Source organism: Lontra canadensis, unplaced genomic scaffold (assembly GCF_010015895.1).
Source record: "Lontra canadensis isolate GAN:19392208 unplaced genomic scaffold, GSC_riverotter_1.0 scaffold1, whole genome shotgun sequence".
Lineage (NCBI taxonomy): Eukaryota > Metazoa > Chordata > Mammalia > Carnivora > Mustelidae > Lontra > Lontra canadensis.
The window spans coordinates 27,255,170-27,268,151 of record NW_022630995.1 but is presented as its reverse complement, the minus strand read 5'-3'; the positions used below and the strand labels follow the sequence as shown (position 1 = coordinate 27,268,151).

General features: G+C 35.3%; 1 protein-coding gene across 3 annotated transcripts in view; it reads left to right on the top strand.

The window, feature by feature from the left end:
* SLAIN2 (SLAIN motif family member 2) overlaps nt 1-12,982 on the top strand; it is a 94,441-nt gene that overhangs the window by 65,899 nt on the left and 15,560 nt on the right. For 2 of the 3 annotated variants that reach the window (XM_032852180.1, XM_032852161.1), the window contains exon 7: nt 5,364-5,441. The exons of the other annotated variant lie outside the window; for it this stretch is intronic. In XM_032852180.1, coding sequence (XP_032708071.1) covers nt 5,364-5,441 — 78 coding nt within the window. The remainder of the gene's footprint in view (nt 1-5,363; nt 5,442-12,982) is intronic. 3 annotated transcript variants of the gene reach the window in all.

Genomic DNA, 12,982 nt, shown 5'->3' with positions numbered 1-12,982 from the left:
CAAACCTTAAAAGATTACAATTGAATTTTACATAATTGTGAATTATAAAATCAAATAAGTCATGATAAATCTGTGTAATGGGCTGATGTTAGAATGAATGGGATACTTGTAGAATTTCTTTTTAAGAATAAGCAGCACAGTGATGGTCAATTATCTAATTACAAAGAGATTTTATAAATGTTTTTCTGACACTCGTATATATTTTGATTGAACACATCTGGGATGGTTACCCAACATGTATATTTTTTTAAAGTGTCTCACTGATCCTGCAGTATATTCAAGTTTGAGAACCACTTGATTAGATCTCTGCTACAGAGGATCTTGAATGCTTAGTTCAGATCTCTGTTCAGATTTTATCTAGTGATCAATCACTCATGTGTCCTTAATTATTCAACAGATATTGGGTATCTGTTATGTTATAGACCGTGGGATTATAGATATGAATGAGAGCACGTGCCCTTCAGTATCACGGAGTGATTAGCAGAAACTTCTGTGGGAACAGAAGAAAGGTATTAAACTCTTATGTGTGTGAAGAGGTTTTCAGGAATGTTCTTGAAGTTATCTTTCTGCTAACTCAGGAGGAGCTTACGAGACCACATGAAGAAAGGAAAGACAGATTTACCTAACAGTGGGATTGGTAATGAAGTCTGAAAAGTAGCACCCTGTTTATAGTGGTTTTGTATAACTAGAGTGTAGGGTGCGGCAGGATGGTTAGTGCTTCCATTGATGAAGGATGAGAGAAATATGTAGGGCACAGACTGGGAGTTTTTTAATATATTAAGGAATTTGGATTTCATCCTATAAGTGTGGAAAGCCATGGTAGACTTTTAATCAATGTTGCTTCTTAGAAAATCCATTCTATTAGTAATATGAAGAATGGATTAAAGTTGAGAGACTAGAAACTATTTAGAAGGCTCTGGTACAATCATGGCAAGAATTGAATATCTGAACAAAGGCATTGGTATGGGAGGTGATGAGATCTGGATGAATTTTTAAAAATGAAAGAGGATATGTGACTTGGTAACACTGAGAAGATGGAAGGTGGAGAGGGAGAGAGGATTGAAAGGTGACTGAATGAGAATTTATAAGCAATGAAAGTTTCAAAACAAAATGTCATTGCAGAGTTAGGGGGAACACTGAACATTTTACCTGGCAGTGATTAACATTCTTTTATAGTGGCTTATGCTTACTTAGTATTTGGGACCTGGAATTATTTTTAACATCTCTCCATATGACAAAATTATGTTCAATAATAATGAAATAGAATGGGTTATAATAATAATGGCTGGAGAAAATGCAGACAATGAGAAATACTTTTTTATTGAGTGTTATTTTATAACTATCAGTAAAAAAATTATATCAACATTACAAAAAGGTATTTTTAAATCATTTTTTATAAAAAAGGAAAATGTTTTTACATATTGGTCTGTCACAGTAGTGAATACTATAGTTTAAGTTTCTGGAAATTTGCCAATAACGTCTTCAGAATTGATATTTGTGTACTGAAGCTCAAGATACAGTATAGCCAGATTTATCAGTTTCTCTTCAGTCATACTGACTGAAGAATAGTCTTCAATTTTTAAATCTGAAAAGTTTTTCTTCTTCCCCACAATGCACCTGTTGCACAAGTAAGGAAATAGTCAACATAATGATAAGTTTGACAGAAATTCATAAATTTCCATTTTACAATACATTTCAGAAACTGCCATCTTGTCCATATTTTAGTTCCTTTGGGGATCAAATCTAAAGATTTTTTGAAAAGATTTTATTTATTTATTTGACCCAGAGAGAGAGATCAGAAGCAGGCAGAGAGGCAGGCAGAAAGAGAGGGGGAAGCAGGCTCCCTGCTGAGCAGAAAGCCTGATGCGGGGCTCAATCCCAGGACCCTGAGATCACACCCTGAGCCGAAGGCAGAGGCTCAATCCACTGAGCCACCCAGGTGCCCCCAAATCTAATGATTTTTTAAATGTCTTCACAGCTGAAAAATTTCAAGTAATACTCAGTCACATATAATTACAATTGAAGTAACTCAGATTCTGTTTCATTGACTTAATTATCACTGTACCTTCATGGCTTATTTCTAAGCCGTGTAAATGTAGGAAAAAAATTATTGTACAAAAGCGGTTAGAAGTACATAGTAGTGTGCTAAGTGAGCTTGATTTCACATCTCTGTGACCTTAACTCTGGAAAGAAACGTGTAGTTGAATCTACCTGTGTTAGGGGAGACCATATAACTGGGAGTTCTGGTTATTTTTCATGTGAAATGCAATGTACATTAAAAGATAAGTATGTTCATTTAAATCTTTAATATTTGCTGTTAAAAGGTAACGGTACCTGCAGCAATTGTTTATAACTTAGGCTGACAAATTGTTTTCTTTAGGGAGGAGCATTTTATCACCAACATTGATCATCAATCCAGGACATGATGATGATTTAAAAAAAAAAAAAAAAGACCAAGCTGGTTTTATTTTTGCTCTGAATTCCTTACAGACCATTCACTCACTGCCTGCCTGCACTGGAGTGAGGGGGGGGGGGGGGGGAGCCTGGTTCAGCAGTTCCACTACTGTTGCCTTGATGCACATGAATAAAGTGGAAGGATTGGATGTAGGGAAACCCAAAAAGACACTGTCCTAATCCAAAAATAAGATGATGAAGGTCTGAATTAGGTATTTAGGAGACAATAGGGGGATGTAAACAGAACTATAGGGATGACTAAATGGAATTAAAGAAAACTTTGAGCCAGAATGACTTGGAGAATGGTGGTGTATGTTTAACAAAAATACAGAGACTTTCGGAATTGGTTTGTGGAGGAAGACATTAACTTAACGAACGTAGCATGAGAGAATAATATTTTTATTGTACCATCTTTGCTTTTCATGGTGGGGTCTTGCTAATTTGGAATTATATAAATATTAAGAGAGAAACCAGGGAAACAAGTATTTTTAAACAGCTAACATGCTGAATTCTATTATTGTGGAAAGATTTGGAGACTTTCTGTTTACTACACTTTATCATTTAAAAAATGATTTTGTCTTTAGAAGGCTGATCAAATTAAGAGTGATAATTCAGATAAAAACTTAGTTTTCTTATTTGAGTAATACACCACTATGCAGTATCTTATGAAAATCACTCATTTCTTTGTCAGATTTATTAGATTTGTTGTATTAGACAAGTTTAGAGTATACTGCATAATTCTGTTTGCAGTCTGATTCTTCAGGTAACCATTGCATCGTTTTTACTTGTTATGGATGCTCTTGTTGTTACCCATCAAGCTTGAGAGAGTCCATTGGAGTTACAGCTATTAATTTAAGTAGGACTTTTCCAAAACAGATTACAGATGATATTTGATATTAAACCCTCACTAAAAAAATTTTTAATGGTAATAGGTATTGTGGATTGCCAACATACATACTGATAATTACCTTTTGCCCTCGTTTTCTCTATTCCAGTGATAGTGGCATACTTCCTGTTCTTCAGATCCACTAGGCACACTTACCTCAGGTCCTCTACCATTGCTTTTCCATCTGCCTACAGTGTTTTTCACAGATAACTGTATGGCCTACTTCCTCTCTTCCTTCAGATCTTTGCACAAATGTCATATCAGGGAAATCTTCCCTGATCACCCCATTTATAATTGCAATTTAAATCTCCCGTTTCTTGTCTCCCTTCCCTACTTAGTTTTCTCCTTAGCAGCTCTCACTGTCTGACTCTTTACTTTCCCCTTTCTTTTCAGAATGTTTGTTCCATGAAAGTAAGAATTTTATCATCTAGTTGGCTATTGAAGAAATCCAGTGTACCTAAAATAGTACCTGAAATAAAGTAGATAATTAACTATTTGAAAGAATGAAAAAAAGCAGCAGCAGTGAATGAGTAAATGAATGACACTATGAATGGTTGGAAGTATGAATAATTATGCAAGTGGAGAATATTCAATGATGATAAAATCCTGTATTTCTGTGGGATAGATATGAAGTAATTATAAAATTGATTTTTTTTTAAGATTTGAAGAAGTTTTTAGTAGTCTTCCTGGAAGTATTTAGGCTGAATTGGTATATTATTTAGCTAAGTAATGTGTGGAATACTGTAAAATTTGAAATCAAATATGTTTATTAAAAATATTTACTATTAGTGAAGAACAAATTTGATATTTTGATTGTTTACATATTGTAGATTTTCTCATCTGCAAGAAACTATTTCTTTAAGTATTCAGTTTGCACTAAGATTTCCATCCCTTTTCCTTTCTGACTTAATGCACTAAGCATTTAAAGTTTTTTAAAAGCATTAATAGAGTCAAGCAATAGAGCAAAAGAGAAATTCTCCTTAATTCTCTTTGAGGATATTATCAGGTACTCCTTTGCCAACCTGATGATTGTTTAAGTGCTGGCCAGATTTATGGTTGTAGGATCTCTTTCTCTCTGCATATAAATCCTAGAAGTCCAACTTAAAAAATCAGTAGAGTAACATTTTAGAACCACTTAAATAGGTAACTGTACTGGTAGATGTGGGTCTTTTCAGTTCAATGAAACTATAGTGAGCTTTAACTCTGGATGGCTCTGAGCTGCCACTTACATGCCAGATTTTAGAGGTTTGTTGCAGTTAATAGATTAGGAGTTTTAGAGAAAGCTTAGAACTCCTCATTGATCAGTTTAAGAAGCAGATGCTCGGACTCCTCCAAACCCGTCAACCCCAGCACACACTGTGCACCCCCCAACACACACCCTCTATCCACGCCATTTAACATGAGCATAGCCCAGATATGTTGCTACACAAAGTCTAAAGTGCAAATTAGTTTTATTCTACAGCAAGATGATGTTGAATATATTAAAGCCCCTGGATTTTTGCTCCCTTGAGGACCTGCCTCGTTCTGAGTTTTCTTCTCCTTTTTGAGTGGGGATTACTGTTTTGTGTTAGGGCAGTTCATCTAACAATAACTGCTTTGCCAAAGTCTGCTTTTTTGCATTGAACAAGTACTACTTTTATTTTATTCTATACTGTGTGCTTGTTTTCATCACTTTTACTTAATTAGCTTTATATTCTTTGCGTCCTGTAGCATGTTTGCCGGTGGTTTGCTTTCTCTTTGATATTTTGATTGGTTTACATATTGTAGATTTTCTCATCCATAAGAAACTATTTCTTTAAGTATGCACTTTGCACTAAGATTTCCATCCCTTTTCCTTTCCGACTTAATGCACTAAGCATCACTTTCAGATTCTTCTGCTTCTAGGTTTCTAACATGTTTTCACCTTATGGTTTCTGTTCCTTGATAAATTTTCAAGTATGTATTAAAATATTCAAGTTTACAGAAGCTATAGCCTTTATCTTGTCCTTCCAGGCAAATATTACAGTTCCTTATTTTTCAACAGCTTCGCAAAGGCTGAAAAATTTGCCTCGTACTTCCCTCAAAGCCAAACAGTTGCTTCAAACTTCACCTACAAAAAGAGGTAACTACAGCCTCTTACTAAGTTTTAAATTTCAGCAAATGATCTAATAGTTAAATCTTATACCTTTTGATATACTGAGTCATTGATGTCTGTAGGGCACGTGTTCTTTCTTTCTTTCTTTCTTTTTTTTTTTTTTTTAATGATGTGGATTCATTCTCTCTTGGATAAATCCAGAAGAAACTTATTTTCTGCAGAGGTATGTATTGGATTGCTCTTCTGAAAGGAATAAATGATATGTAGCATTTTCTTTAGAGAATTTATCATTTTTCTTACCAACCTAAAACTGAAGGTCATTGTTTTAGCTTAATGTAGATGAACTAATAAGTGCTTTAAAATGAACCAAATGCCAGACATTTTGTATGTAAATTTTTTTCTTCTGACTTTTGAGTTTTGGATTTACTTATCTGTAGGATGAAATGGGAATGCTTTTCTATTAGAAGTTGATAAACATTAAAACACAAGATGTTGTGGTTCACTGGTAATGTTTGGACTTATTTACAGGAGTGGTAGCTTTTTTAAGAACTGAAAGTTGAAGTATGTGAAGGTTGGACACTAAAGCTATCATATTGGTTTGAACAGATTGGATGTATGAGCAGCTAGAAAGAAGTAGAATTGGGGAAAATACCATGAAATGGGGTAGGACCAGCAGTAGTAAGAATGAATAGAAGCCTCAGAGGAAATGGGACATAACAAATATAAGCAATGAGGAAAAATATTAACCCTATCCGGGACATGTAGATTTCTCGACAGTTTCAGAACTCAATAAATAACAAAGATATATGAGGAGGATAAAGTATTAAAGGACATTATGTGGAAAGAAGAGATTTGAGATTTGATTGTCGAAGAAAAAGATTTGGTTAATATGGGTACAAAAGCACTGAAATACATATTTTGGCATATTCATTTATATGTAAATGTTTTAGCAATGATTTGGTGAATTAAGTATGATTTAAGGAAATAGTTTTAGATAATGGAATCTGAAGGGAAGAGAATAGCATGTGTAAATATTTGTGTTTTGAATACTGAAAGTTGGTCATAGCCCTGCAATACAAATGTCTTTTGGTGCTACTGTCAGAAATAAGAATGAGCCTGGGTGGCTCAGCTGGTTAAGTGTCTACCTTTGGCTCTGGTCATGTTCTCAGGGTCCTGGGATCGAGCCCTGTGTCCAGCTCCCCACTCAGTGGGGAGTTCACTTCTTCCTCTCCCTCTGTCCTTCTCCCTCACTGCCACAAATAAATCCATAAACTCTTAAAAAAAAAAAAAAGACTGGATAGTATATGTTCTTTTCATAGAGAAGAAGGTGACATATTAGGAATTATAATAGAAAAGCGTCCTTACAGAAATTATTTGAGGACCAAAGGCTTTTTTTTTTTTTTTTAATCTTCTAGAACTTTTTGAGTACTTGGTGAGAGGTAGTGAAAATAGGAAAATGGAAAGATTGTGGTGTCTAAAACAGGACAGGAGATTACTGTATCATAATAAAACATAGGATTTTAAGTTTATATAAATTTTGTTGTATGTCTCTCTAAACTGCTTCATAATTTTTAGGGGAATCAGGTAGGTTTAAATAATTTTAAATTTTTACTCAAGGATTTTTTTGCTGTTTATTAGGTTAAGATCATAACTTTTGGGTGGTTGGTTTTTTTGTTTTGGGGTTCTTACTGGTTTTTTTCGGCCTGCGAAATTTGCATATTTTTGTGACTAAGCCACCAAACTCCCACCCTCCATGATATGATGGCAGGAAAACCCAATTTTATAATTCCTGGTACCTCTAGTTGTTTTAGTAAAGGGAAAGAAGTTTGCATGTTTGCGTGTTGGGTTTTATTGTTGTTTTGTTTCTTTTTGTTTAATCTCTTAATTTAATCCAGACTCATAATTTTTTTATTGGTATTGTGGTTTGGGGTGATCATTTTATACTACTAGAAGTTCTGAACCAAAAAAAAAAAAAATTCTGAACCAATTGAAAAAACGGACACAGGTATACAATAGGATTTAAAATAATTCGGTTAGGTGTGCCTGACTGGCTCAGTTAGTAGAGCACTTGATTCTTAATCTTGGAGTCTGTTTATTTTATTTATTCATTCATTCATTCATTCATTTCTTTTATTTGAGAGAGAATGAGAGTGAGCGAGCATGAGAGGGGGAAGGTCAGAGACAGGAGCAGAACCCCCCCTGCTAAGCAGGGAGCCCGATGCAGGACTCTGATCCCAGGACTCCCAAGATCATGACCTGAGCTGAAGGCAGTCGCTCAACCCAACTGAGCCACCAAGGCACCCTAATCATGGGGTCTTGAGTTCTAGCCCCATGTCTGGCGTCAAGCCTACTTTAAAAAATAAAACTTTAGGTTAATTACCAGTAAAGCTGAATCAGAGACTGAGATCTCTTGGGTCCAAGGCCAAATGGATTTTCTAATTTTCCCTCATATCTTGACTTTGAAAAAGAGGGTCTGCACTGGACTGGGGGATTCTCTATTCTTGTTAGGGAATTGAGGCAGACAAGATTCATACACCATGTGTTCATAGGTACCTTTGGCACTTTAAACCTGGGACTGGTTAGTAAATTGTCACATAAATCAATTGTCCCATCCTGGGGATGAACCTGTAACATCTTCTAGAAATTTGGTGTACTTACTTTAAGGACTCAAAGGATCATGGAAAGAGGGAGAAGGTAGTTCCCTTAACAACTGGAAATATCACTATGATTTTATTTATTTTTTTAGAGAGAGAACACACACGCATGAGGGGGAACAGGGAGAGAGAGAGAATCTTACACAGGCTCCATGCTCAGCTCCATGCTCCACCTCAGCGAAGTAGGGCTTGATCTTGTGACCCTGAGATTGTGACCTGAGCCAAAATTAAGAACCACTCAGGAACCCTGGTCACTTTGATTTTTATTGCATTTAGTGGTATTTGGAGTTTGAAGATGGGACGAGAAGTAAGAACTGTGTTGCTTGGCACAAAGGGACACACCATAAACATCTGTTGAATGAACACAGTCATGCCACTAACTCAAGGCTGGACTAATTCCTCTTTGCATTTTCTTCTTGCAAGGGTTTTTTTGTTTCTTCAGCCCATCCATCTCTTTAAGGGAAAAAAAATCCATTGTGTATAGTTAAGGCTTCCTGGGCGTGACTGTTTAAACTGCTCTGACAAAGAGATATTCATTCCTATTTATTGGGAACTCAGTGAAGTGGAGGTAAACAAAGTAAAGTCCTCACCAAGTCAGAGGGAAAAATATGACTACTTAGAAAAAGTAATGCATAGATCAGGACAAATTAAAATGTAGAAACATACTTTAGAAGGAAAGAGGCGGCAATGTAATAGGAGTTAGCGATGGTTTTTGTCCTGTACTGCTTTAATTCACTGTATTTTGAATATTTATAGAAGATGAGATAAATGTTTATAAAAGCCATATTGATAGGAGTTTAAAATGCTGTTTGATATCAGACTATCTGAAAATGGAGAAACTAGGAATTTTGCTGTTATCTTGGATCCAAAATTTAAAATTTCTTATATTCGCTTTTCACTAACAAGTATTTATTGACTCTGTATCATAAACAAGATACACTCATTATATCCTTCCCTTCCCCACCCCCACCCCCACCATGTCTAGTCCCTGTTTACTTCTATTAAAGTTGTGGTCAAAGCCAGCTCTGCCATATGGAGTTTTTAGATACAGTTAAAATCATAGGAGTTGTTCCCTTTCCCATGATTTTATTATAGAAAATTGAGAGAATGGGAAAGGAGTGGGCATATGGCTCTCTACAAATATACAAATCCTTGTTAGCCATTTCACACTATTTTTGGAATGATAGTTGAATAGATTCTGTTTACATTTAGAGTTGATAAGTCTTTTTTGATTTTCCAAGATCTGTTTTGCTTCTTTAGTTACATCTTCACAACATCTGTCAATTTCTTTTGTAGAGGAAGTCCTAGATCAAAATTTTCTCCTCTTTGAAATTGGTGCCTTTATTTTTCTGATTAAAAGCTGACTGACTTTTAGGAAATTAAAGTTAGAGCTAGAAAGCCTTCAAACATCACCTAATTTCAATTAACCTCAGTTTATTCTTTTTCCTTCCTAGCCCTCAAGTTTATAGATAAGACAAAAATGCTGCTACCATTAGAGGAAACACTTTTTATAATAGTGAAACTGTAGCTTAGTGCACTTCTTACTTTCTAGTTTTCCCTTAGGTTATACATTAACCTTGTTAAAATACTTCTCTCCACATTCTGAGATTGTAGAACTTCTGGAATTTATAAATCTGTTTGTTAAATTTTGTTATTTTAAAATATAACACAAATTCAGAAAACTGTATAATACATACTTTAATGAATTATTATAAGGCAACCTTTAGTGACCACCATTCATATCAGGAGACTGTAACTTGGTACTTCAGAAACTACCTGTCTGCTTCCAGACACAATCCTCCCTTGACCCACTCCCCCAGAGTAGCCATTCTTCTGAATTTTTATAGCAGTCACTTCCTTACTTCTTTGGACATTTTGATCATCCAAGAAATGAAACTGTAGTTCTGCCTCTTTATGGTTTTTTACGTTTCTCTTGATTTATAGTTTTCTTCTAACTCTGCACTCCCCATTGTTAAGTTTGTTTAAAGAAACCACCAGATCATTTACCCTGTAGCTGTGGATGTAGATCCACAGGCCAGATCTTGCTGATGTCTTTTCCATGGTGTCGTTTAGTACATTTCTCTGTATTTCCCATAAAGTGGTAATTGGATCTAGATGCTTAACTGGATTCGGTTTTGCTATTTGGGGGAAGACTACTTCATAGGTGGTGTGCTGCTTTAGCCACAAGTGCACAAAGCAAGACTACCTCTTTTTTGGTGTGATACTATCAGTCACTGATACCTAATACCTATATCCTTACTTTATTGGGTATTGCAGAATTGGTTTATTTCCATTCTAATACTCCCTTTTTTTCTTTTTGGTCAAAATATTTATATATAGAGAAATTTTCCTTTATTCTTTGCTCACCCAGCAATATACTTTCATTAGGAAATTCTGAATAAATGAATTCTTTCTCATTATTTACCAGTTACAAAATAAATTGGCACTCTACCGTCCTCCAAAGGTGACCCATATTTTTCTTAGATATGTATCATTATGCTCTTATAGATTCAAACATTTTTTATGTGTTTTGATTCATTCTGGACATTTTCCCAGCTTTGGTAGAAGCTTCTTCAAGTTGGCCCTCAAGTCTTTTTGATATAACCCTAGTAGTCTGATAAATTATTGCTAACTGGTATGATAGGATAGGCACATCTTGTGCATTTCCTGCCACAGATTAATCATTTCTCCAAAAAGTCGCAATTTCCTTTGATAGGAAATGGAATTTCAAAACCAAAATCTGAGTTTTTAGCTATATTAATTGTTACTGGGTTGGCCATTTTTTCTAGGCTTTTTTAGTTACTGGAGTTAGTAAATATATGCATAGATTCGTGACTGTGTATTTTTTAAGATTGAATGCCTTAATGAGTTCATGCTGATACTTCTATTTAAAATCAGGGCTTAAGGATAATTAATCTCTTAACTTACACCTGTATCTCCCTTATCTTGCTCTAAGAATCCTCTCACCAGCAGATAGAATTAAAATATCATTTAGCAATTTGTTTTATCCCATATTACACACAAAACCTGGGGAAACCATTAGCATAATATACAATGTGATTACTGAAAATACTTAATAAAACCTTTCGCATATGCTTGCTCCTTTTTTTTTTTTAGCAGTTACACTGCATATCCATTATCAGATTGAAGAGTCATTTGTACTTTTATTTAGTCTTAGTTCTATATTTTAGCGCTTACCACCAGTCTGTACATTGTTGCCTCACCAATCATTTTTCTTGTTTGAAGTTTCTTGTTTCATTCTCTAGTAGGTTCCTTAAAAGGGAGTTAAAGAAGCAGTATCCATTCCCTCCAGTTTTGTGTGTTGATGACAGTTTGTCCATCCTTTTTATATTTGAAATTCATTAACTAGATATGAAGTCTTTGGTTCATACTTTCTTTCCTTGAGTGTCTTAAATATATATTACTCCCTTTTTGTCAGGAATAAAAAGTTATTTCTCTTACAGTGATTTGGTTCTTTATCTGGATACCCAAAGGATGTTTTCTTTTCCTTTAAAGTTTAATCATTTTATTTTATTTTTTTTTTATTTATTTATTTGACAGACAGAGATCACAAGTAGGCAGAGAGGCAGGAAGAGAGAGAGAGGAGGAAGCAGTCTCCCCGCTGAGCAGAGAGCCCGATGCGGGGCTCGATCCCAGGGCCCTGGGATCATGACCCGAGCCAAAGGCAGAGGCTTTAACCCACTGAGCCACCCAGGCGCCCCAATCATTTATTTTTTTTTTTAAAGATTTATATATTTATTTTAGAGAGATAGTGAGCAAGTGAAGGGAGGACAAAGGGAGAGAGAATCCTGAAGCAGACTTCCCACTAAGTGTGCAGCCTGACATGGGGCATGATCCCAGGACCCCAATATCATGGCCTGAGCCAAAAATCAAGAGCCAGCCACTTAACCAACCACCGAGGCGCACCTAAAGTTCAATAATTTATGAGAATATATCTTAATGTTGGTCATTTTGATTTGATTTCCCCAGATAGGGGGTGTGTTCTTTCAGTATGGAATTGCACATATTTTAAAATTTCAGACAAAGTCTTTTGAGTTATGGTTTTTAGTATTCTTCTCTTTTTGGCTTTCTTCTTTTTGTGGGGACGCCTGTTGTACATATGTTGGATATTCTTCGCCTATCTTCTGTGTCTGTTGCCTTCCCTTGAATCCATTTCCATCTTCTTTTGTTGTTGTTGTTGTTCTATAAAAGTTTCTTTTCATAGTCTATTTCTCTTAAAGCATTATCTGTCATGTGTGGTGACTCTTGTGTTCTTTCTTCCATAGACTTCATTCTAAGATGATTTATGTCCAGTTCTTTTCTGTGTTCTCTATCACCCATTTTTTAATGTTTCCCATTCTGTTTTATGATGTTCTTTCATATCTTTTATCATTTTCTTAAATGTTTTTAGAATTTGAAATATTAGGTTATAATTTTCATCCTTTGTGTATGTGTGCATGGTGGACATGATTTCTGGCAAGGTTGTACTGTTAGTAGAAATGTTATTCTGGGGGCGCCTGGGTGGCTCAGTGGGTTAAAGCCTCTGCCTTCAGCTCAGGTCATGATCTTAGGGTCCTGGGATCAAGCTCCTCATTGGGCTCTCTGCTCAGCAGGGAGCCTGCTTCCCCCTCTCTCTCTGCCTGCCTCTCTTTCTACTTGTGATCTCTGTCTGTCAAATAAATAAATAAAATCTTAAAAAAATGTTATTCTGCTCTTTTCTTTTTTTAATAGTAACATCACATGGGATTTGACCTCGGTCCTTGTCTGTTGTCCATTTTTCTTTGGAACTGTTTTTTCTAAACATTTAGAAAGGGACCTTGATTTAAGATTTTCTAATTTTATGTCTATAGAGATTGCAAAACTGTTAAAAAAAAAATATTGCTGCTTATTTTCTGAGATTTCATACCCTTGCTC